Source organism: Carcharodon carcharias, chromosome 11 (genome assembly GCF_017639515.1).
Source record: "Carcharodon carcharias isolate sCarCar2 chromosome 11, sCarCar2.pri, whole genome shotgun sequence".
NCBI classification, from domain to species: Eukaryota; Metazoa; Chordata; class Chondrichthyes; order Lamniformes; family Lamnidae; genus Carcharodon; species Carcharodon carcharias.
Window position 1 is genome coordinate 109,046,510 of NC_054477.1, and position 25,365 is coordinate 109,071,874.

General features: G+C 41.8%; 1 protein-coding gene across 8 annotated transcripts in view; it reads right to left on the reverse strand.

Annotated features, from left to right (window-relative positions):
* The window catches only part of LOC121283790 (ETS-related transcription factor Elf-1-like), a 172,514-nt gene that overhangs the window by 63,698 nt on the left and 83,451 nt on the right, over positions 1-25,365 (reverse strand). For all 8 annotated transcript variants that reach the window (XM_041198503.1, XM_041198502.1, XM_041198506.1 and 5 more), the window contains one exon: positions 5,874-6,045. In XM_041198503.1, coding sequence (XP_041054437.1) covers positions 5,874-6,045 — 172 coding nt within the window. The remainder of the gene's footprint in view (positions 1-5,873; positions 6,046-25,365) is intronic.

Consider the following 25,365-nt stretch of genomic DNA (forward strand, 5'->3'; position numbering starts at 1 on the left):
GTTTTCCAGCTGATCAAACTAATGTTAGCCTTATCATCAGTGACGCCAAGTGAGTGAGAATATTTTTTAAACAAGGTTACATCATGCAATCAAATTCTCAGTGAGTAGGCTCATTGATAGGCCAAGAGAGTAAGCACTACAAGAAAATGTTCCTCTGTGTTGGTGACCCCGTAAGTTTATGTTATCTTTCCATTTGTAACACTGGAAGGCAGCACTGGTGACTTGCGCTGAATGTTGCTGTACTCCGAGATAAATATAATTTGTTCAGTCAGAGGGTTATGAATCTTTGGAATTCTCTATCCCAGACGGCTGCAAATGCTTAGTGCTCAAGTATATTCATGATTGATAGCAATAGATTCCCCACTAAAGAAGGGATTTAGACATAGGACAAGGAAGTGGAATTAAAGCAGATGATGAACTATGGTCTTATTGAATGGTGGATCAGACTGAAGGGGTCATATGCCCTACTCCTGCTTCTAATTCTTATGCGCTTCTACCTGCGTATGATTCCTTCCTCAACTAACAACATAAAAAACAAATTAACTAGCCTTTTGTCTCATTTGCTGTTTGTGGGAGTTACTATTGGTAAATTGCCTGCCATATTTATTTACATTACAACAGAGACTACACTTCAAAAAAAAACTGGATGTGAAATTCTTGGTAATGACAGGGACTGAGTTCAATGCAAGTACTTCTGTGTAATTTTGTTAGGAAGACCTCTTGGGATTGTTATCACCTCTGTGCATTGTTATAGGAGAGATTCAGACCATTGGGGTCAGGTAGAGGATCCTCCACATTTTGAAATCAATGTTTTAGTGTTAGGAATGTTCTAAACCAGTGATTAAATTAGACTTAAGTGTAACGTAACAGGAATGCTGTTCTATAAATAACTAACTTGTGCAAAGATTAAACCTACTTTTCAGCTTTCTGAGTAGCTGAGCAAATCATTGCTAAAATACCAATACCCACACCTTTCCATCAACAGAGTTACAAAGAAGACACGGTCACTTCCTACTTATATGCTTTTAACTACAGAAATTCAAGATTCATAAACCTTTGCTGCTGTGACTCACTCACTGAGGAAAAGCACACTTTTAAAACCTAACAGATAAACCCTAAAAATTACTGATCATCAAGTGCAACGTGCTATTGGAAAACAAGGTACTGCACAGGTACAGCAATTCTTCATTGTGTGTGTGTGATCTCTTACAGATAGAAATCAAACTCTGCTCAATACATTGCTTTGAATTAAAGAAAGATGGTAGAGTATCTGAATCCTCCCTTGTGATGAGGTTCCTGGGTCACTGCATGTGAGAATTATAGAATCATTGACAGACTGCACACAAGTCTCTTAAACTGTAACCTAAGGTCAGTTCAACTAGAATTTTCTGATCTATGCTCTTAGAGACCCAACCCAGAAAACTAACCTCGTGAATTGCCCATTCAACCTGCTGGTTGACTATGGTCTTAGCCAGCAGATAGAAAACTCCTGTATTGTCAAAGCAAAGATGAGGCAAAGCTAACATCATAGAAACATGGAATCATACAGCACAGTAGGAGATCATTTGGCCATTATACCTATGCCAGCTCTCGAAAGATCTTTTCAATTAGATTCCAATTATCTGACTCCCTGTTCTTTCCCCATAGCCCTGAAGTCAGTCAAATTATTGTTTAAAATGTTACTACATTCAAAGGGCAGTTAACTCAAGGAAAAAAAATGTTTGCACCTCTGGTCTCTTGTGCATCTCCCACTTCCTTTGCCTCATCTACTATCCTCCATTAAGTTGAGCTCTTCCAAAACTCGGCTCCCCATATCCAAACTTGCATCCTTCCCTGCAACTAACCCCCCCACCACCACCCCCGCCCCCCCACCCCCACCCTCCCCCAACACGCCCAATTCCATTCCCCCTTGCTGATTGATGTTGGCTCCTGGTCCATCAATGCCTTGACTTTAAACTTCTCATCCTGGTTTTCAAATCCATCCATGGCCTTGCCTCTCCCTAGCTCTGTTACTACCTTTAGTCTTGCAACCTCCGAGAACTCTGTGTTCCTCTAACTTTGGCCTCTTGTGAATCTCCTTGACCCACCACTGACCGCCATGCCTTCAATCTACTAAGCCCTAAGCACTGGAATTCTCTCCCTAACCTCATGATCACTCAACATTTTCCTCGTCCTTTAAGGCGCTCATTAAAATCTACCTCTTTGATGGAGCATTTAGTCTTAATGGCCTGAATCTTCTGGTCAGCAGCAACGCTGCATCCATTAAGATTTTCCCGACCTGTCGCTACTGCCCATTTGTACAACTGCAGGCTACTAACAGTTCAACATATAGATCATATTACCTGCAACAAAAGATCTTGAATCAGTCTAACAGCTGCAATAGTCTGGAGTCGCCTTAATCCATGATGGGAAAATAGCTAACCGATGCACTCATTTGGGAGGCATTGTAGTGCAGCAGCTATAAATCCCACCAATTACCAAGATGGTTAATTAGCTGAAAATGCTTAAAGGCAGACAGCAGTAAAAAAAACTGGATTGTATCAGCTAATACTCTTCAGCTATCACTGATACCCCATGGTCTCACTGCAGTACCAGAAGAATGACATCATACAAATCCCTAATTGAGTAGAACAGAAAGGAAGAGAGAGAAATAGATAAATTATCAAAAAAAACACCAAGGCCACTCCCAGTGCTGGATATTTTGGATGAGATAAGCTTGGAGCCCAGGAAGGTCACCTAGGCATGAGGCAGGCAGGCAATTAGGCTAATTAAAAACCTTGTTAAAGGCAAGTTTAGAAGACTGACTGGGGTTTTCCAGTCAGCCTCCAGTTTCCTGACTCACTGGGGAGCAGATCAATTGGCTGGAGACAGGCACCCAGCGGCAGGCCTGGGAGGCCAGCATGCCAGCCAGGCCTATAGGCCCCGTCCTGCCTACCTTCATGGTGATATAGCCAAAGACACCTTATAGATGGATTCTTACTGCCCCACCATTTTTATATTGGCAGATTCAACATCCTGGGGGTTACCATTGACGAAGAACTGAACTGGACTAGCCATATAAATATTGTGGCTACAACAGCAGGTCAGAGGATAGTAATCCTGTGGCGAGTAACTCACCTCCTGACTCCCTAAAGCCTGTCCACCATCTACAAGTCACAAATCAGGAGTGTGAGGGAATACTGCCCACTTGCCTGGATGAGTGCAGCACCCACAACACTCAAGACGCTTGACACCCCACTTGATTGACACCCCATCCATAAACATTCACTCTCTCCACCACCAATGCACAGTGGCAGCAGTGTGTACCCATTTAAAAGATGCACTGCAGGAAGTCACTAGGCCTCTTTAGGCAGCACCTTCCAAACCCACGGCCACTGCCACCCAGAAGGACAAGGGCAGCAGACACATGGGAACACCAGCATTGGAAGTTCCCCTCCAAGCTACTCAGTTGCGACAGAGCTCTCAGAGGGCAACTGCACTCAGCATTTTTGGAAAAGCCGGGCTTGGAAGGTTCTGGAAGAAGTGCGGAAGAGGCATCAAGTCGGGTGAATGTTCGAGCGGCAATCCGACATGGACCATCATTCCTCGGAAGATCCTGGCCAATCAAATTTCCCAGAACTAGTCCATGGTGATTCTTGGCTTCTAAGGGTTTACTTCTTTTCTCAGCTTGGGAACTTTTAATCTCAGAGCTGTCTTTCACAGTGAGGGTTCCCCCCCCCCCCCACCCCGCCCCCCACCCCACCCCCAAGAGATTCTTCCTCTAGCGCAAGCTAGGCGAATCTTCCAGTTGCATAGAGCTCTACATGAAATCAGACTTTTTAATCAGAGCATGAGTTCTCACCTGCATTTCTGCATGGTGAACCATATCAACTTGCTACGCTATAGCTGCTCTCCCTTTCCCGGATCCTAGCAGGCTAACCTTGCCTGAGAGTTATCAGGAATATCTTAGACCCCCCACCCTCTCAAAGCCCATCTCCATGGCAATGTGAATCACATGGGCCTTGTATCCAAGTAAAAATGCTGATTACTTATCCTTATCTTGAAAGCTTTAGAGTACAACTATTTACAACCGGGCGTTCTCAACACTTTTCTGGGACTTTAGAGACTCACAGTCTGTCCACTGTTAGCACACAGACAGCTGCTAATTTTTTCTAAAATGTACATACTTTGCGCCTTCTTCCCAGTAAAACAACTGGACTCCCTTTAATTTCTAACAATCAAATGACCGAGGCTTGCTATCAGGCAAACTTCAAACATTCACATGACTCTCTTCACTTTACCTTAAATTAAAGGCACAGTCCCAAAGCATAACAATCTTATAAGCCTCATAATTGTAACAATCTGTTCAAATTTCTGGAGGTTGAACCCACAACCTTCTGACTCAAAGATCAAAGAGGAACCATTGCCAAGGTTGCTAACTGAATTGATAAACAGTGTGAAACAGCAGCAAAGCAAATGATAAAATAGATATTTTAAATGGCAGTTGAATAGTAATCTACATCCTATAATTAACAGTACACACCAATATTAATTTACTCCATGAATACCATGACTTGAATTTATTAGTCCTGAGCATTTGTCTAATCAGAATACTTGCAGAAAGTTAAATATTAGTAAAGAGATGCATTCTGCAAAAATGATAAAACAAAACAGTTGAAGATTCAGAATTAAAAACTAGTCATAAACTCAGATCAGCATTTATTGTACTGTACATTTCTCTGTGCATTCCTGACATAGATTTGACGGGGTGAATGGCCACCTAGTATGCCGTAAATTACTCGACAGCTCTAAAATCTGCACAAAGGGTGCTGAATTGTCTGTGGAAATAAATCTATTTCACTTTCATAAATTGCTTAGGGCCTACCCACCCATTTCTATGTTCTTTGTTGCATTAATTGTTTTTTGACATCATATTTTCACTTAAAAATGTTTCCTCACACCATCTCTGGTTCTTCTGTCAATTACTTTATATCCATGTCCTCTTGTTACTGACCATTCTGCCCCTGGAAACAAGTTCTCTTTATTAATTCTATTAAATCCCTTCACAAATTTGAACATCTCTGTCAAATCTCCACTTAACTTCTTGTGTTCCTAGGAGAACAATTACAGTTTCTCTGAATAATAGAAATCCTTTGTTCCTGATTCCACACTAGTAAATCTCCTTTACATCCTCTCCTAGGCCTTGAAATTCTTCCTAACATGTAGTGCTAGATATGGTTACAATTCTTTAGCTTGGCCCTAATCAGTAATTTATAAAGTTTTAGCCTAACTTTCACATTTTTGTACAGTATGCCTCTGTTTATAAAGTCCTGGGTTCCATACACTTCTTTATCAGCCTTACAAACTTGCCACACCTGTTCTATTCCAGAAAGCCAGTGAGTGAAGGATACAACTGGAACCGATCGTTAATACTTTTGTATTTATTTAGAGAGTTAAACATTACAAGCATATGCCTCCAAACCTAACAACCACAGTTTCAGTTTCTGTCTATTTGTAGGGGCACAAGCGAATCACCAATTAATTTCCACCACCTCATGCAATTAAACATAATTAATATACAAATAATATTTGTATATTTGTATATACTTTCAAAGATTTGTGCACGCACGCCACAAGCCTCTGTTTTATTGCACCCCCATAAAAATGTACTATTTATTTTATATTGCCTCCTTATTCTTGCTACGAAAAAGTCACCTTTTTTCATTTTCTCATCACATTTTTCTTTGGTGTAGTTTCATTTATTTTTCTTATAGTCTAACATTTTCTTATTGAATTTTTTATTTTTTGTTACATTTCTTGCTGTCGGTGCAGAACCTTTCCCGCTGATCCCAAAGTTATCAACCAGCATTAATACAAAAGGAGAACAAACCAACCTGAAAGTGTGATGTCCTCTCCAATAACCTGTTCTTCGACGACATCCAGTGAACTGTCATTAATCATTCCATTAGTTTCCTCATCACAAGCAAGACCAGAATATTCCTGCAGCAGGTCTGCATTGGGTACTTGCTCCACAATGACAGCAGGGAAAATACAAGAACTGCCAAGCTGCAGGAAGCAAAATAACAGATGGGTTGTTAAAAGTTCTATGGTTTGAAGTTTAAATTCATCCTTATCATTATTGACAAGACTGTGGGCGTGCACTGACTGCCCAAAAGGTTCAGTAATTGTGGTGCAATACTGCCGCTCCTACAGCTGCAGTGAGGGCACTAGTTGTAGAATTTGCGGCCCTGCAGTCCCCCCAAAACAAAATTCAGCTACCAATGATTCCTTCCAACCACCCATTAAAAAATTAAACATTGACAGCCTGAAATGTATCACATACACCAAAAGCTGCAGTTGGAATTCCAGCCATGGTTACCAAGTAAACACTGTCAATGTCAAGTGGCCATATCTATGAAGCCAGCTGTTAGGATAAGAAATGTTCCTTGTTCAGAGCAAATGGGGGCTCAGTGGCCCATCCAATTTATGGTCAAGGGGCCTGAAATATGTGTCAGTTTCGGAACACAGTTCCTTCTCCTTATCCATCAGCACCAGGTCTTAAAGCAAATTACTTTTCTTGCTTTTACGATTGACTGAAAAAAAACTCTTTTCTATTACTTAGGCAACAGTGGGAATAAATAATTATGCTCCTGTGTAAAAATGTTTTATTCCATTATGGCCTTTTAGTATTTGTATTTGATGACTAATTAACTTCTAGCCTCTCATATATATATTTTAGAATACAGTGTTGAATGACGGGGACGAGTGATAGCCTAAAATAAAAGGTAAGACTTTGGCTAACATTCCCTTTTAAAAAAACTAGGGTCACAGGAGTGAGGGCTGAACTTCAACTTCTCTTGTTTATGGTTTGAAACAAGAGATCTTATGGAGTTCTAAAATCTGTGGCACTTGTCTCTAAATCAGAAGGTAGTAGTGAGTTCAAGTTCCACTCCAGAGATTTGAGTGCATAATCTAGGTTTACACCCCTAGATACTAGACTGGAGTGTCAGGCTAGATTATGTGCTCAAATTGCTGGAGTGGTAGTGAGAATACTATACTGCCGTAGGTGCTATCTTTTCAAGAAAGTGTTAAACCAGGATTCAAACCCCCTCTCAGGTGGATGTAACAGGTCTCATAACACTATTCAAAGATGAATTCTGCAGGTGTCCTGGCCAATATTTATCCCTCATCCAATATCACTGAACAGATTATCTTACTGCCATTTTAGGGGCTTCCTGTGCACACACTGGTGAACGTTACATAGGTGACTAAAGTTTAAAAGTACTTCAGTGCTTGTAAAATGTCTTGAGATTGTGAAAGGGGCTATATAAATGCAGTTTCTTAATATTTTTGCAAAGTTGTCCCAACAGCACTGTCAGGCCAAGTGTTTGCATTCAGTAAAAGAAATATGCTGACCAGTCAATCCACAAGTGCCTCATCATTTTCACATCTCTGTTTGACTAATTTGGTGCTAAAGCTCACAGAAATCATGATGTACAGAAGTTATATTTTTCAAGTAATGAATTATACCTCAATACCTTATATTTTAACACCTTCACAAGAAAGCAAGTATAATCTGAATGAACTCACACCAACACGAAGGCTTACTTAGTCTATGAATATGTGTGTTTCTTGCAAACTCTTCAACACTTAGGTTCCAAGTCACTCCTAGTTCTTTCAGTTCAATAATGGGATCAAAATTAGGTACATAACCAGGCACATTGTGATTCCGTGTCAAAAGACATTTGGATGGCACAATCTCCAAAAGAGTTTATGTTGTTTGTTTTTAACGTTAACTGATTATTTTTATTTTTATTATAAATCTTACTTTGTAAAGGTTTATAATAAAATCTTACTATTTGGATTAAGGTGTTTTACAAAAGCAGTTTTTTTGTATAATCGGATATAACATTTCGAATATACAAGCACAAAAATGGTTAATGTGAAAAACAAGGCCAGGCCCTGTAAATAAAAATAATGGAGCTTGAAGAGATTTGATGTTAACACTGCAGAAATGTACTCTTTAGAACTCATCACGAAGATTAATACGGCATTGTTTAAAACAACACAATATCAAAATAATTTCCACAAAAAATTGTGCAATAATATAGCTCTTGGATATTAGTTATTTACTTAGCTTTCAACTTGAATTATTAAGGTTTGTTTTAATGGGCTGAAAATTCAAATGTGTCCAAAAACTAGTGCAGGGATCAAGATGTGCAAATAACCTCAATCTATTCAAAGCACTGTAGGCAGAATGCAAACTTTGTGCTGCCTGTTCATTCACGTGATAGTGATGTGCAGCCCAGTGCTATGTGCAATATTGAGTGACTGCACACCTAGCGCATTTACAGCTAGCCTGCAGTGGTTAAAGCCATCTTTCACTTTAAAGAGGAGGTACAGTTTGCCTGGAGCTGATGCTGGAAGTTGCTGGGGAAAAGTCACATACACAAAAGTTCAAATGGCATGGCAAGGGAAATAACAGGCTCCCAGGTTTTCTGATCTAGTTTGAAGCACTGGTGCAGGTGGTGGACAGCAGCGAGGTCCTCTTCCTGCAAGGTACCAGGAGGGCCTCCAGGAAAGCACTTATAAGGAAATGGGAGAAGATAGCCATAGAGGTCAATGCCAACCATATCACCCAAAAGACATTTTGAATGCATTATTGACAGAAGTTTACTAAACCTCACGTCTGTGATCAACTTCAGTAAATTCATCTTCAAACAGCACAACCTTACAACTGAGTCACTAGCTTCACACGTTGCTCAATGCACCTCAGCACCATCATCCTCCTGCCAACAATCGCTACTCATTCATTCATAGCTTTGCCTCAGAGCAATTAGAGATGGGCAACAAATGCTGGCCTTGCTAGCAATGCTCATCCCATGAATGAATAAAAAAACTTCATCCACTTAGCACTGCTGTAAGCCTCATGCTCAGCATGCACACACTGCTGGTTATTCAACCATGACAGCCTTATCACCTAAACAGATTGCACAGCACTCTGACGCACATTCAAGCTCTCTTGTAGGACAAGGTGGTATACAACCGGAGGCAGCAGCAGCGTTTAATTGGCGGGCAACCAGCATGTCCTTATCCCCATGGAGGTGGCAGTGGTCACCTTAAGTGTGCAGCTGAGACCATGGAAGATGATAGTATGTTCCTACCTTATACAACTTCAAAATTCCCACTTCCCCTTCATCCAAAAATGTCCGAAATATGACACCCACAAATGGTTCAGCGTACAACTCTTATTTCCCCTGTCCATGCCACAATCCCCTCACCATCACCCTATAAGTGTGCCTTTCTCCTTTCAGAAATCCAAGGGCTCCCATCATTCAGGCAGTGAGAGTGATGGCCAAGAGGACACTGATGAATAAGAAACACTGTCACTCGATTTCATACACAGAACCACCAGATACTGACAATGTGAGCACTGTAAAGAGTAGTGTAGAGGCAGGATCTGCATATGGTGAGGAATGAGTGCTCTGCAGACAGGGCAGAGGGAAAGAATGGCAGATGCCTGCTCCCTGGCGGGTGTATCATCCATGAGTTTTGATGCAGAGGACTGAAATGAGAACTTTAGTGGGATGATGATGGGGTGGTGTGTAGAAAAAGGTCAAGGAGCATGCACATAGAAATGCTTGATGCACTGGCTGGCCAGCCAGAGATCCTGGTACCACTTTCAAGGGACCTGGAAATGTATGGCTCCAACTTGTCCCAGAGCTATGCACAAAGCTTGGAGCCATCCTTTCTAGCATGGCAAGGTAGCCAACTCTGTCAGTGCCTCTCAGTGACCCTGAGGTGGCGCAGACTGAAACTGGGTCTTCTAGGAAACAGAGTCACTTGAGGACATCCTGCAAGGTCACCAGCAGTCTACCCTACACCACACAACACCCCAACACCCCGCCACATCCCCCGCCACACCCACAGTCAAAGTCAGCAATCTTCCACCAGCCATGCTGCAATCATTGACGTAACCATACATAGCAGCACTAGGCCAGGATAGGGCACATGCAAGACAGGTCCTAAGGGAATGCTGTACAGTGAGCAATTGAGTTTTGTGGAGGATATTGGAAATTTTGTAGCATAAAGTTGATAAGGATTGGTCATTTTGTAGTGGCTTTTATTTCAAGATTGTGGCCAAAAGATTGCTGTGATGGCACATTACAGAGGGATGGTAAAGTCTGGGATTTTGTTCAACGGGGTTCTGAGGTTGTGTAACGGAAACTGGAGTCTAATGAGGTACTCATTGTCAGCCTAGCTGGAACATTGCTGTGCCATCTGTCTCCTCCATTTCTCCTTATCGACTACCCTCCCCCTCTTCCTCCTGAGCTGCTTGCCAAACCTTTGGCAGAAAGGGCTGAGCTGTCACAGCGGACAGACTATGGAGGATACAGCAGACCACCATGAATTGGGACACATGCTCCAACGAGCACTTCAGGGCTTGTCCAGAGCAGTTGCGGCAGCGGGATGGTGCTTCAGCACTCCAGTCATATGTGCAACAATGTTTCTCAGGGCAGGTATGGTTTTCATTGTATATATACTGGCCACATGTGGCTGGGTTGTGGAGTGGTTTCATGAGGCACATGTAGACTGGTTTGATGTGGTGGCTGAAAGATTGACAGAACAGAGGACTGGCACAGTATGAAAGCATCATGACTGCAACCAAGAAAGCAGGCATTCACTAACCATGTGCAGTATGGTCACATACCAACAGCACATTCATCAAGTGGTAATCTTTGCAGTTGTGATACATCTCAACATTCAGGCGCAGCACCTATAAAGCCGCAGGTGTGCAGTCAATGGCATCCTTCCCCATGGGTTAATTCACTATCCAGGCAAAGCCTCATGAATGCTCTGCCTGCTTCTCTCTGTTCAAAAAGAGTAAAAATGTAACCCCCTCTCCTGACATAAAGAGCCTCTGTCACCTCTACCTCTCTGATGTAGCAATGAATGGTGAATTGGGAGAAGTTAGATACATCATCAGCTTCAGCCTGGAAAGTTCATGACACAAAGAAATTCAGGGTCACAATCACCTTCACAGCCACCGGCAGCTCTGTCTTTGCCCTGGTCTGAGGCTGCAGGTCTGGTTTTAAGAGGGAACGAGTTCTGTGAGCACTTCCTAAAGTGCAGAGGATACATCTACCTAAGCCAGGAGCAGTATGTATAAGAGAAGTGCTTCCAGAAGACCCTCGGGGGATAAGGCCGCCTGTTAAGAGCCCTTCTCCCTCTCATCCTCCTCCATTACAAGCAGCTTATTGTCATCTTTGCTGCTTCTGCTCGATCTCCCTCTCATGCTGGAGCCCAGGGAGAACTGCAGCTATAGCACCCGTGACTGAGAGCATGCAGTGTGCCTAGAACCCATCCAGTCAGAACCAAAGCCTTCTTCAAATGCAGCACCACCTCCTCTCAGCTGCACCAGCTTTCATCAACTTTTTAAACCACTCTGCACTTCCACAAATTCAAACAAAGCCAGTGGAGATTAATCAATAACTAACCTGCAAGTAATTGATGATTCCTTTAAATGGTGCTGATGGTGGAGATAGGGGGTGGGTCACTCCTGCTGCTGAACATACATTCAGCTGTACAAGGTCAAGAGCAGGAATTAGGTAGCGCAACAAGGTTCAAAATGAGTACTGGTGTCAAATCAGTGTTACACACTGACATCATGATCTTCTTATTGTGTACACGCCCAGAATTTGATCCTAAAACACATGTTAAACACTTCACTAAGATGGCATTTGGCACACACCATGGTGGGAGTAAGCAGGAGTGAAAGACACCCGCAGCACCAAAACTATGGGGGCAACTGAGACCAATTTTATGATCATTGTGCTTCATGACATTCTGGCTTGCTTTATAAAGTTGTCCTCCCATTACATGATGCTCCACCTTGGAAACACTTTATCGTGAAATCAACCCGACATGATGTCCTGAAATAGCCTTATTGTAATATTTAAAGATTATCAAATCATAATTTCCTTTACAGTAATTCCCCTTCTCCAAGCTGTAATATTCAACAATGAGCGGTGTGCTAACCTTCATATACAGACATAACAAAGAGTTAGCAAATTACAAGTGATGTATCACAACTAAAATTCAATTTTGACAATCCATTTTTACGTGAATTTTTTTTGCAACAATGTAGATATGAATTCTTCAGAGCAATTATTTTATTAATAGTTTTCATTGATTGCTTAACACCACAAATCATTGCTGATCTCAATCCCAAAGATAAAAGGGACACTAAAAAATTGGTCTCAGAAAACCCCAGGTTGTGGAGGATAAAAATTGGCTAGAATCAACTGAGGGATTTCATTTATGTGGAAAAATCCTTATGGCATAGAAGTTTATGGGACATTTAATAGAGGTGTTCAAAATTATGAGGGGGTTTGATGAAGTAAATAAGGAACAACTGTTTCCACTTGCAGAAGGGGTGATAACCAAAGGACACAGATTTAAGATAATTGACAAAAGAACCAGAGAAGAAATGAGATGGGAAACAGGGCTATGAAGAAAGAATGGGGTGAGGGGGACAAATTGGATAGTTCTTTTGAAGGCTGGGATAGGCACAATAGGCTGAATGGCATCCTGCTAAGGTGCATGATTCCATCATTCTATAATTCTACGTCTGAGCATTATCCAGTGTCTCCTGTTGTAATACACATATGTGCAGGCTTTATTGACCCTGCTATTAAATAGCTGACTTACACACAAGATTTAGGCTCATGCACAAAGGATGATTGGCAGCCAAAGATGAAGGCTGGAGTAGGTGGGGTTACGGAAAAGGGCAACTAGAGGCAAACTACACATCAGTATGAGTCAATGGGCCAGATGGATTTTCATCTTGGAGGTAAGAGTTATGAGTCAGGCCATTTCCTGATTTTGTAATCCCACCTTTTGCCCAGCAGTGCCCACCCACGCTATCTTCCTGGTGGGTGGGGTGGTGGGGGTGGGCTGGAGTGGGGCCACTGCCTTTAGAAGCAGGCCCAAGGCAGAAAGAGAGGCAAGTGGATGCCAAATTGGGCAGGTTAAAAGGCCCATTTCTGTTCACTAACACTTCAGCCAAGTTCTGTAGATGAATGTGAAGCACAATAACCCTCACTCTCTCTCACTTGCCACCCACCCCACACCCCCTTGCCCCGTCACTCCTATGCCACCATATTTGCCTCAACTTCTATACCCCAGGCCCCCTCACCTAGTATCCACTATGTACAGGACTCATGGGCCCCATCATAACATTGGGAAGTCTTTGAAAAACTCATAAGACTGTCAAAAGAAACAGCTGTTCAAAAACACTTCAAAAAATTATCTTTTCAGGAGCTCATAAAACTATCAATATAAATAAACTCTCAGTCTCCTTGATAGCTGTCCACTGCTGAGTTGAATCCATTACTGAGTTTGGAGCTCAGCCAAGCACTAATAGTGAAGTTCTATTGAATGATTATTGATAACCCCTGCAGAGCTGAATCCAATAGTGGAGTCGAGGCTCAGGCAAGCATTAATAATGAGATTCCATTGTACAACTGCATCAATAAAACTTCCAGAGCTGAATACATTAAAGCCTTTGAAATCATTCAAAGAGCTCAACCATCTGTTCAAGCTTTGAAATAGTCAAGCAGAGATCTAATTTGAGGTTCAATAAAAAGATTAAAGCACGGGGGACAACTGATACATTAAAATCTGAATTTCAATATTGGTTAATTCAGAAGAGTATTTCATCCAGTGGATACTGTACTTTATGCTCCTGAAGTCTTTTTCAGGTGCTTAAGCAATTTGCTTTTGAAAGCCCCAATTGTATCTGTCTCCAGCACATTTAGGTAGTCCATTCCAGATCCTAACCACTCATGGCATAAAAAGCTTTCCTTCTTGGTTCTTTTGCTAATCACTTCAAATCTATGTCCTCTGGTTCTCAACTGTTCTGCCACAGGAACACTTTCTATCTATTCTTTCTAGACTCCTTATAATTTTGGATAATTCTATCAAATCTCTTCTCAATCTTTTCTAAGGAAAACTGCCCTAACTTTTCAAAACTATCCACATAATGGAAGTCCTTGATCTCTAGAGCCATTCTCATGAATCTTTTCTGCACCTTCTCCAAAACCTTAACATTCTTCCTAAGGTGCAGTGCCCAGGTATGGACACAAAATTCCATTTGAGGCTGAATCATAGTTTTATGAAAGTTCATCCTGATTTTCTTGCTTTTGTACTCTATGCTTCTGTTTCTAAATTTCAGGATCCCAAATGTCTTATTAACCACTTACTCAACTTACCCTGCCACCTTCAAAAATTTGTGCACACATACCCCCACGTCTCTGTTCCTGCACTCCCTTTAGAATTGTACCCTTTATTTTATATTGTCTCTCATTCTTCCTACTAAAGTGAATCACTTCACACTTCTGTGCATTAAATTTTATCTGCCTCATGTCTACCCTTTCTATCAGCCTGTCTATGTCCTCTTAAAATCTATCACAATCCTCCTCATAGTTTATCATGCTTCAAAGATGTGCGTCATCTGCAAATTTTGAAATCATGCCCTGTACATCGCAGTCTAGGCCATCCATTAATATATCACAAAAAGCAGTAGTCCTAGTACTGACCCTTGGGCAACTCCGATGTATCACCTTCTTCCAGTCTGAAAAGCAACCGTTCATCACTGCTCCATGGTTCATGTTACTGAAGCCAATTTTGTATCCATGCTGCAACTTTCCCTTCAACAAGTCTATTATGTGGCACTTTATCAAATGCCCTTTGGAAGTTCATATATACCAGCAACTGCATTGCTCTTGTCAACCATTTCCATTACCTCATCAAAAAAAACTCAAAGAAGTTAGTTAAATATGATTTGCATTTAACAAAACTGTGTTGGTTTTCCCCAATTAATCTGCAGTTGTCCAAGTGACTGTTAATTCTGTCTCAGATTATCATTTCTAAAAGCTTTCCCACCACTAAAGTTAAACTGACCGGTCTCACCTGTTGCTGGGTTTATCTTTACACCTTTGTTTAAACAAGTATATAACATTTGCAATTCCCCATTCTTCTGGCATCACCTCATATCTAGGGAAGATTTCCGCAATTTCCACCTTTACTTCTCTCACCATCGTTAGATGCATCCTATCTGGTCCCAGCACTTATCAACTTGAACCACAGCCAGTCTTTCTAATATGTCCTTTTTATTCATTTTTAGCCCATCCACTATCTTAATCAGCATCACTTTCACTATGAATGCTTACACCAGCCGCAGCTTGTAAATCAGAAGAGATTGTGAGATGAGCAGTAAGTGGGATGAGAGAATATTGCATACTGCTTTTCAAAGTCTCATTAACATGTTAGTAGGAGTGAGCCTTTGGCTTAATGTTAGCAGTCCTGCCTTGAGGCGAAATCAAAGCTCCAGCTCTGAACCCTGTGCTGACACGCAGTGGGATTTTCATACTCAGAGGATGTAGTGACTCTCCACATCATTGAAAGGGCTGTGGGTGCCTATAAAAACCTATTGCTGTAGAGAGCTAGTATCTTATAGTAGCTGGTGTTAAGGAAGAGTGTAACTGTTGTGGTCTGTCAGAATTAATCAGCCGGTGAATCCTTCCACTACTACACTGTAATGAGACAAAAATTGATAAATGATCCAAAAAAAAAGGAGATATTAGGGTAGTTGATCTAAGCTTCATCAAAGTGGTAGGTAGAGAGATTTAGGGAGGGAATTAAAGAACTTAAAGCCTAAGACAGCTGAACGGTCATCTGCAACTGTCAGGTAAAGCCTTTATTTTGCTGACATCCTTTCTTCCACTGAATCGACTCAAAATCCAGTATTTGTGGGTGGCACATTACCAGGATGGAGAATGAAAATAAAAATAAACTTACTTCAGGCATTATATCAGTCGTTAATATTATATCAAGGCTCACCATTTGTATATTACAATGCTTTCTGCTTTGCAGCAAAGCTAATGAAGGCTGGAGGAACAGAAATTGGAAAGGCTCTTCCAGGAGAAAACCTGTGGCCTTTGTGTGCCAATGATTAACTGTATAAGACCTGTGGGAATGTTAGGTGGGCAAGAAGGTCAGAGTGCAACATGTGCAATGCTCCAAAATAAAATGAACTGGAAGATAGGACTGGATATGAAAGTATGTTTAAATGAAAGGCAAACTTTAACTGAGGTGCAAACAAGTGGGTAAGTACAATGGTTTCTCACAAAATTGAATAAGCATGTTATAACTTTCAACTTTGAAATTGCTATTGATGGAAATAGATAACGATTATCCACTTTTTGGCCTTGGAGAGGGTGCAAAAGATATTTACCAGGATTACAGTAGGGATGAGGGTCTTCAGTTATGTGGAGAGAAAACAGAAGCTAGGATTGTTTTCCTTAGAGGAGAGAGGGTTAAAGGAGAGATGGTTAAAGGGAAGTTCAGTAGAGATATTCAAAATTGTGCGGAGTTTTGCTCAGGTGAATAAGGAGGAAGTGTTCCACTGGCAGGGCTTCTGTAACCAGAGGAGACACATTTAGGATAATTGGCAAAAGAAGCAGAGGTGAGGAACATTTTTTTTTATTATGCAGCGAGTTTTTGTGATCTGGAATGGATTCAGTGAGAGGGTGCTGGAGGCAGATTCAATAGCATCTTTCAAAAGGGGATTGGATAAGGAGTTGATGGAAAAAACATTACGGGGCTATGGAGACAAACAAGAGTACGGGACTAATTAGATAATTGTTTCAAAATACCAGTACAGACACTACGGGCCAAAGGATTCTATTAAGCAACTGTCTGTTTCAAACATATATGGAACTGTAACCTTTTATAAGTAACTCCATGCATCATAACCCAATTTCATGCTGAACAGCTTCGCAACAAAACGAACAAGTCTATGCAACTAGTTTCCATTTACTGGCACTTGTCAAGTCAGGACTACCCTGACTGTTTGGGTATTTTTGCAGGGCTATCTGGGATCAATTACAAAGAATCTGAGTTCTCAGTGAGAATCCAACTCTTCTGCATCCCATCGGTAGAGAAGGCAAGCTGATCAATCAACAACACAGGAGTGCTGCATAGAGCAGACATCCAAACACCTATGGCCAGATTTTTCCTTCGGAGGTGGGAATCGGGAGGTGGGTTCAATTCCAGGTCACAAACCCACTTCCACAGCCAACTTCTGGGGAGAGGGATTTTCCTTCAGTTCAGGCCTTAATGACCCTGGAGACAGGACTGCTGCCCAATTAATGGCTGGGGATGGGGGAATGGAGGCAGGATACTATGAAGGTGGGTCACATTCTGGCCCGAATTGACAGCTGTGGATGCCGTTTTCAAAAAAATGGTTTTAGGAGAAAAGTTGTCAAACTTCCCACGTTTCAGAGGCCTGGAACCTGAGACATGTTAGGCTAGTGATGGGTTTTTAAATCAGTGAATTTTTATATAATGGGATAAGACACCCCTGCCATGCTCAGCCTCTTCTATGACACTTCAAACTGCATCTTCTCACATAAAATTGCAGTTGACCCTGACTCTGTCTACACTGAACTAGTCTGATTCAGGACAGCTGCTGGACTCGAAATGCCTTACTGAAAATTGGAAAACTTACTGGGGACAGTCTTTTAATGAGTCTGCAATGATCCAAATTGCCTTGTTAATAGGAGGGGGCAGTTTCCAAGGCTAGCTCCCTCCCCACCTGTGGGAAAATGGTGGAGGGTAGAAACTGAGGCGGGATTTCTGACTGCATAGCTCGGCAGCCATTTTGTTCCGCTTATGTTCCATCTCGATTTGAGGTGGGAAAATTCTAGCCTAAGTCTGTCACAGAAGATTTACTCCATTCCAACTGTGTCTTCTTGAAGCCAATTTGACGCCCAGTAAAACCTTGCGCACTTCCTAACACTCCAACACCAAAAAGGATCATATAGCAATCTCTGTTAGACTTTCCTCATTTCTGCTTTGGTCGCGCATGCACTGAAATTACTAAGAGATTATAGACTAGATTGATAAATATTACAGTGTATGCTGTAAACAAGCAAAAACAAAATAAGGAAAAAGGTAAGACAACATTGGATCTGCATGCTATGATATATATACACATCACACAGAATAGCATGATCCAAAAACAAAGAAACATCTTAGGGTTGTGGTGACATTGACAAATCTGCTGAAATTCACACTGACAGTTTATGAGGTCATTTCAACTCATTGATGTAATACATTCCACACTGCAAAAAAGGACAATATCAGACATGAAAACACCAATTCGCACAAGAACATTTCTTGAACAAACAACATTTAATAAACCTATCGTGGACACATTCTAGTCCATTTAGTCCCCTCAGTGAAAGATCTTTGAAACTCCTTTATTCCCCAAGTGAAAGCAAAACTGTAGAAAATGTAACCATTCTACATCACTACTATTAAGCCCTGGTTGAGTGTCCGCAGCAGATGATAACTCTCCTTTTATGGCAGCAGCATCTGTGGCTATTTGAGTTTCGTTTAAGCATAGAATAGTACAGTCAACTATTATGAAAGGCTACCAAATAACATTTAAACAAAAGTAACACTTGCATTGATGTAATGCATTTCATCTTAAGGCATACCCAAACATTCTTAGCAGGTAGCAGATGGATACTGAATCAGCAGTACAGTATATTAATATTAGATTACTACTGAGATTAGGTATTAATTTCTACAAAACAATGTATGGCTTTATTAATATCAGATTATACACAATGGCTCGATACTAATTTTACAGGACTTACACATGATAATAAGGATTAATTTACAAAATAAGTGTTGTATGTTCAAGTAAAAAAAATTACTCATGACTGTCAGAAACTAATTCATACAGAATATGTTGTACAGTCTATTACTAACACTAAATTATGCACCTGATTACTCCTAATTAACATGCTGTTGAAATTAATGTGCCATTGAAATTAGTATGCTACTGGAGCTTTTGCAGTGCTGAGCTCTCAAGTGAAAGATTCAAAACATGCCAAGGCATCAAAAGTAAACTGTTTTATGGGCAGAACAGGCAGGGGTTACAACTTAGTCCTCTCCAGCACATAGAAAGGAGAGTTCAATACAATGGCACACCTTGGGCAGAATTTAACAGCCCCAACACCCAAAGAGTTAGTGAGCAATGCATCCCTCTGAACCTGGCTGTTCCGCTGTCATTTAACTCTGCAAGTAGCTTTATTATGGCTGGAGGTGAGATTTCTGCCCCTTAATTGGGAGGAAGTCTCACCTCAGAAAGCTGCTAGCCAAACTGAGTGCCCAGCAGTTCTCTAGTCTCAGCAGCCAGCACCACAGGAAGTGCTGACAACAAGTGGGACTACAAGCAGTCCGCAGATTCTAAGTCCCGGAGCTAGGATGGAAGTAAGTGAGGAGGTCTTGTGGCGGAGCTGGGAAGGGATACCTAGGAGTGGCAGGAAGAGAGGGGTGGGGGTCATGATGGCAATGCCAGTTGGTAAGAGAGCGCATAGCATGGGGGGGTGGGTGGGTGCCCGGTCTGGAATGGGAGCCAGTAATAGAGGTGCCCCCCCTGCTTCCCACCTGAGGCCTGAGCGGGGTAATCTGATGGGCATTCGCCCTCTTTCCTACAGGCGGAAATTTGTGGCCAGGTGCGAAATGGTCATTATTGGCCACTTAAGAGCCTCAAGTGGGGTGAGGATGGGTGGGCCACCTTAGGCCTTGCCCGCACACCATAAAATTGTGGACAGCTCGAGGGAAGGAGGGAAGCCCACCTTGGAAATTTCATGGGGTCAGGTGTATGCAAACCATCCAACTCGGGACTGTAGAATTCTGCCTCAAGACAGATGCTGCCCAGACACATCTTGCTAATATGATTGGTGTTATATGAAAAAGGGAATAGATAACAAACATTAGCAAGCTCATTTCATGTTTGGAACAATAGAACTAAAGGGCATTACATGCACTTGAAGAGGGGCAGATTCAGAATGAATTTGCAGAAACAATGGGTTGAATTTTTGGCCTCGCCCAAGGGCAGGAAGAGGGCGGGGGGACGACTTCACACACTCACAACACAAAAACAAGGATTGTATTAACATTTCATCCAACGTTTTTACTGTTAAATACAAACAAAATCTAGAAAGCTTAAATTATTGCTACTTTACAATATTGTCTCAACTGCTAACCATGCCTTGCCAATAGTCATCAATACCATTTGCCTTGAACTTCTTTACTGCTGGCTTTTTCCAAAGATCTGGTGCAGACCTTAATGGATTCACACCACTGCATCTCACAGGTCATGGAGATCCTTTTTGCCAGAACTGGACAGTACATTCATTTCACAGCAGATGTTGCCTCACAAGCACAGAGGCATTGGGTTTCCCACCATTACTGATGCTGGGCATCATTGATTGCCTCCATGTGGCCATTAAGGCATGCAGTGACCACCCATTTGGATTCATCAACTGGAAGGGCTTCCTCTCCCTTAATGCCCAAACTGGTCTACAACCAAAACAAGAGTTTCCTCCATGTTTGTGCTCACTTACCTGCCAGCTGCCATGACTCCTTCATCCTCCACCAGTCCATGCTGCCTCTGATCTTCACTCCAACCCCCAAAGCGAGTGGATAGATCCTAGGGGACAAGGTAAATCCCTTGAAGTGATATTTACTCACCCCTGTATGGGAGCCCCTAGGAAAGGCAGAGGCTATATAACCACTGCCACCTGCTCAGTAGGACAACCTTTGAACAAACCTTTGGGCTTCTGAGATGTGACTCCGGTGCCTGGATCAATTGAGTGGCACCTTCTGCACAGGTCTCAGCCAGTGTGGTAGTCTGCTGCGCTTTCCGTAATATTTCCCTCCAGAGAGGTGTGGATCTTGAGGACAGTGAGACCCTGGAAGGAGACAGTTCATTGGGGGAGGAGCTGGTGCAGGAGGTAAGGGAGGAAGAGGACGAAGAGAAACCTGCTCCTGTTTCCTTCTCCATGGTGCAAATTCAGTCCGATATTTCAGTGTGCAATTCCATCTCTCGCTAGGGAAATTGTTGAACCAGGTAGTACTGATGCAATTTAAATAAGTTTTCTTAAAAGAAATAACATTTTGGAATACAGTATGAGTAATTTGAAGCATGACATGTGGTAAGTAGAGCACACATGGGAGGAACAGGTGGCCTTTGCACTTTTTGGGCAGGATCTTCCAGCCCTGCCAGCAGTGGGAAGCTTAGCAGGCCAGGAAACTGAATTTGGTGCGAGGTCAAAAGTCCCGACAGCAGGATGAACTTTGGCAATTATGCTCTCGGGACTTTAAAGGCCGACAAAAGGTGGGTCGAAACATAGAAACATAGAAAATAGAAGCAGGAGTAGGTTATTCAGTCCTTCAAGCCTGCTCCGCCATTTAATATGATCATGGCTGATCCTCTAAACAGCCCCATACTCCCCCTCTCTCCCCATACCCCTTGAGGCCTTTAGACTCTAGAAATCTATTTCCTTCTTAAATATATTCAGTGACTTAGCCTTCACAGCCCTCAGTTGTAGAGAATTCCACAGGTTCACCACCCTCTGAGTGAAGAAGTTTCTCCTCATCTCAGTTCTAAATGGCCTACCCCATATCCTGAGACTGTGACCCCTTGTTCTAAACTCCCCAGCCAGAGGAAACATCATCCCTGCATCCAGTCTGTCCAGCCCTATCAGAATTTCATACGTTTCAATAGGATCCCCTCTTATTCTTCTAAACTCCAGTGAATACAGACCTAGTCGGCCCAATCTCTCCTCATACTACAATCCTATCATTCCAGGATTCGGTCTGATCTACCTTTGCTGCACTCCCTCTGTGGCAAGTATATCCTTTCTTGGGTAAGATGACCAAAACTGCACAAAATACTCAAGGTGTAGTCTCAACAAGCCCCTTTATAGCTGCAGTAAGACATCCTTACTCCTGTACTCAAGTCCTCTTGCAATGAAGGCCAACATACCATTTGCCTTCTTAACTGCTTGCTGCTCCTGCATGCTAGCTTTCAGTCATTGATGTACAAGGACACCCAGGTCCATTTGTCCATCAACATTTCCCAATCTATTACATTTAAATAGTACTCTGCCATTCTATTCTTCTGCCATGTATTTGCCCACTCACTCAACTTGTATAAAATGCCTTGAAGCCTCTTAACATCCTCCTCACCACTCACATTCCCGCCTAGTTTGGTGTCATCAGCAAACTTGGAAATATTACGTTTGGTTCCCTCATCCAAATTATTGATATATATTATGAATAGTTGGGGCCCAGGCACTGATCCCTACAGTACTCCACTGGTCACCACCTGCCATTCCGAAAAAGACCCTTTTATTCCTACTGTTTCCTGTCTGTTAAGCAATTCTCAATCCATGCTAATATATAACCCCCAATCCCATGTGCTTTAATTTTGCACACTAACCTCATGTGGGACTTTATCAAAAGCTTTCTGAGAATCCAAATACACCACATCCATTGGTTCTCCCTTACCTATTCTGCTAGCTATGTCCTCAAAAAACTCCAGTAGGTTTATCAAACGTGATTCCCTTTCATAAATCCATGTTGACTTTATCTAATCCTGTTGATATTTTCTAAGTCTCCTGTCATCACATCCCTTATAATGGACTCTAGCATTTTCTCTACTACTGATATTAGGCTAACTGCTATGTAATTCCCTGTTTTTTCTCCCTCATTTTTTAAATGGTGGGGTTACATTTACCACTCGCCAATCTGCTGGAATTGTTCCAGAATTTACAGAATTTTGAAAGATCACAACCAACACATCCACTATTTCCATGGCCACCTCCTTCAGTACCCTGGGATGTAGATTATCAGGCCCTGGGGATTGATAGGCTTTCAGTCCCATTAATTTCTTGAGCACTATTTTTTTTAGTAATTCTAATTTCCTTCAATTCCTCCTTCTCACTAGACCCTTGGTTCCCTAGTATTCCTGGGAAGTTATTTGTTTCTTCCTCCATTCTCTATTATACATTCTCCTGTTTCTGAGTGGAAGGGACCTACATTTGTCTTCAGCAATCTTTTTCTTCTTACATACTTATAGAAGCTTTTACAGTCCTCTTTTATGTTCCTTGTACGTCTACTCTCATAGTCTAGTATTCTTCTCTTAATCAATCTCTTGGTACTCCTTTACTGAATTCTAAACTGTTCCCAATCCTCAGGCTTACTACTTTTTCTAGCAATTTAGATAATATGACTCCTCTTTTGATCTAATACTATACTTGATTTCTTTTATTAGCCATGGTTGGGCCACTTTTCCTGTTGTGTTTTTGTGTCAGAAAGGAATATATGACTGTTGCAATGCATACATTCATTCCTTAAACATTAGCCATTGCTTATCCACCATCATGTTTTTAATGAAGTTCCCCAATCTATCTTAGCCAACTCACACCTCATACATTCATAGTTTCCTTTGTTTAGATTTAGGACCCTAGTTTTGGATTGGACTACTTCACTTTCCAACCTAAGGAAGAATTCTATCATGTTATGGTTGCTGTTCCCTCAAGGACCTCGCACAGCCAGACTATTAATTAACCCCTTCTCACTGCACAAAACCAAATCTAGGATAGCTTGTTTCCCAGTTGGTTCCTTGACGTACTAGTCTAAAAAATCATCTTGCACACCCTTCAGGAATTCATCCACCACAGTATTAATGCTAATTTGGTTTACCTAGTCTACAAGTAGATGAAAGACACCCATGATGACTGTAGCACCCTTGTTAAATGCATCTCTAACTTCCTGTTTAACATTGTCCCCTACCTTACCACTACTGTCTGGAGGCCTATAGATACCTCCTGCTAATGTTATCTGCCCCTGATTACTTCTTAGCTCCACCTAAACTGATTCTAAATCTACATTTTCTGAGCCAAAATCCTCTCTCACTATTGCACAGATTTCATTATTAACTAACAACGCCACCCCTCCTCCTTTTCCTTTTTGCCTGCCCTTCCTAAATATTGAATACCCTTAAATATTCAGTTCCCAGCTTTGGTCACCCTGCAGCCATGTACCTGTAATCGTAATAATATCACACCTGTTTACATCTATTTGCGCTGTTAATTCATCTCCCTTATTGCAAATATTTTGTGCATTCAGATACAGTGCCTTTAGACTTGCCCCGAGGAACAATGTTGGGAAGCCCTTTTGCATGCATTAACATGTCATCTGTGCTCATTAAAAGGCAAGCTCGTCAGAACTAAGATCCCCCTCCAAATTAAGTTCTGTGCCAGCGAGAAATTAGGACATTCACCTTACAAAGTGGCATGCACCTGACAAGGTAAACTTCTTCCATGATTAACGATGAGCTGTCACTGCATTGTCCTCTTTGGGGAACGTCTGTAAAACCCACCCTACGGTTGAAAGTGGGTGGTGGCATTGCAAGTTGCATCAAGGATGACCAAGGAAGGGAGGAAGGGTTAGCAGGGAAGGGTGGTGCCGTAAGTCAAAGGGATAGTGCAGGCTGTCTGGGTGCCCAGACCTTTAACCCAATCAGGTAACAGTGGGGATAGCGACTTGATGAGAATTGGTGACCGCCTCGCAGATATATATTAAATGAGCTGAACAGTGCAAGATCACTCGTGGTCAGCCATCCCGTGCCCCCTCCCCCCCAGCAGAAATCACTCCCACCTCCATGCCCACCACTGGACTTAGACACCAGAATGGAAGATTCCAGCCATAGTCCCTAAAGTTTTCAACCACTGGACTTTTCCTCATGACATGTTTGGGTCTGCTGTAGGCTAAATAACAAAAATTGCTAACTATGATTAGCCAGTTAGCTATGCCTACTATTATTGTATCATGTGACTACCAGGCTGGTAGAAGGTGAATGAAATGAATCTTTTGTCTTTTTCTCACAATTTTTATGTTCCTGTTATAGCACAGCCGGTGGTAAATGCCGAGATGTTCAAATTCTAAAGTGAAGCTTGAAACAACTATTGCAACTTGTTTTGCAATTTGTATTAATTTCAAGATGTGTGCCTTGAATTCAGTAGTAATAAGACCACCAAGTCTTATAGGTTTTTACAAAACTAGATTAAATATTTATTAATAAGAGAAATGATTTTAAACACATGCAAAGATCTACAAATTACTATGATAACTTCTAAACCCTCTACTTAATCTGACTCCCAGTTACACTTTCATTAAGGCAACGAACAGTAGGACACATAGATTGTAAAAAACCCAGGCAAGGTGACACACAATACCCTGAACCAGTCAAATTCAAACTGAGTTTTCTTAACTTCAGTTCTTTGAAAACAGCAGCTTGAGGCATAGATGCTGAAGGCTTTCACACTTGTTAGATCTTAAAAATTCCTACCCTTACACAAAGCCTTCACTCCTTTATACGTATTTTCCCCTTTGAATGCAAATTACCATTGTTTCACTACGCCTTTAGAGTTTATCTTTTCTAATAATAAAAATCCC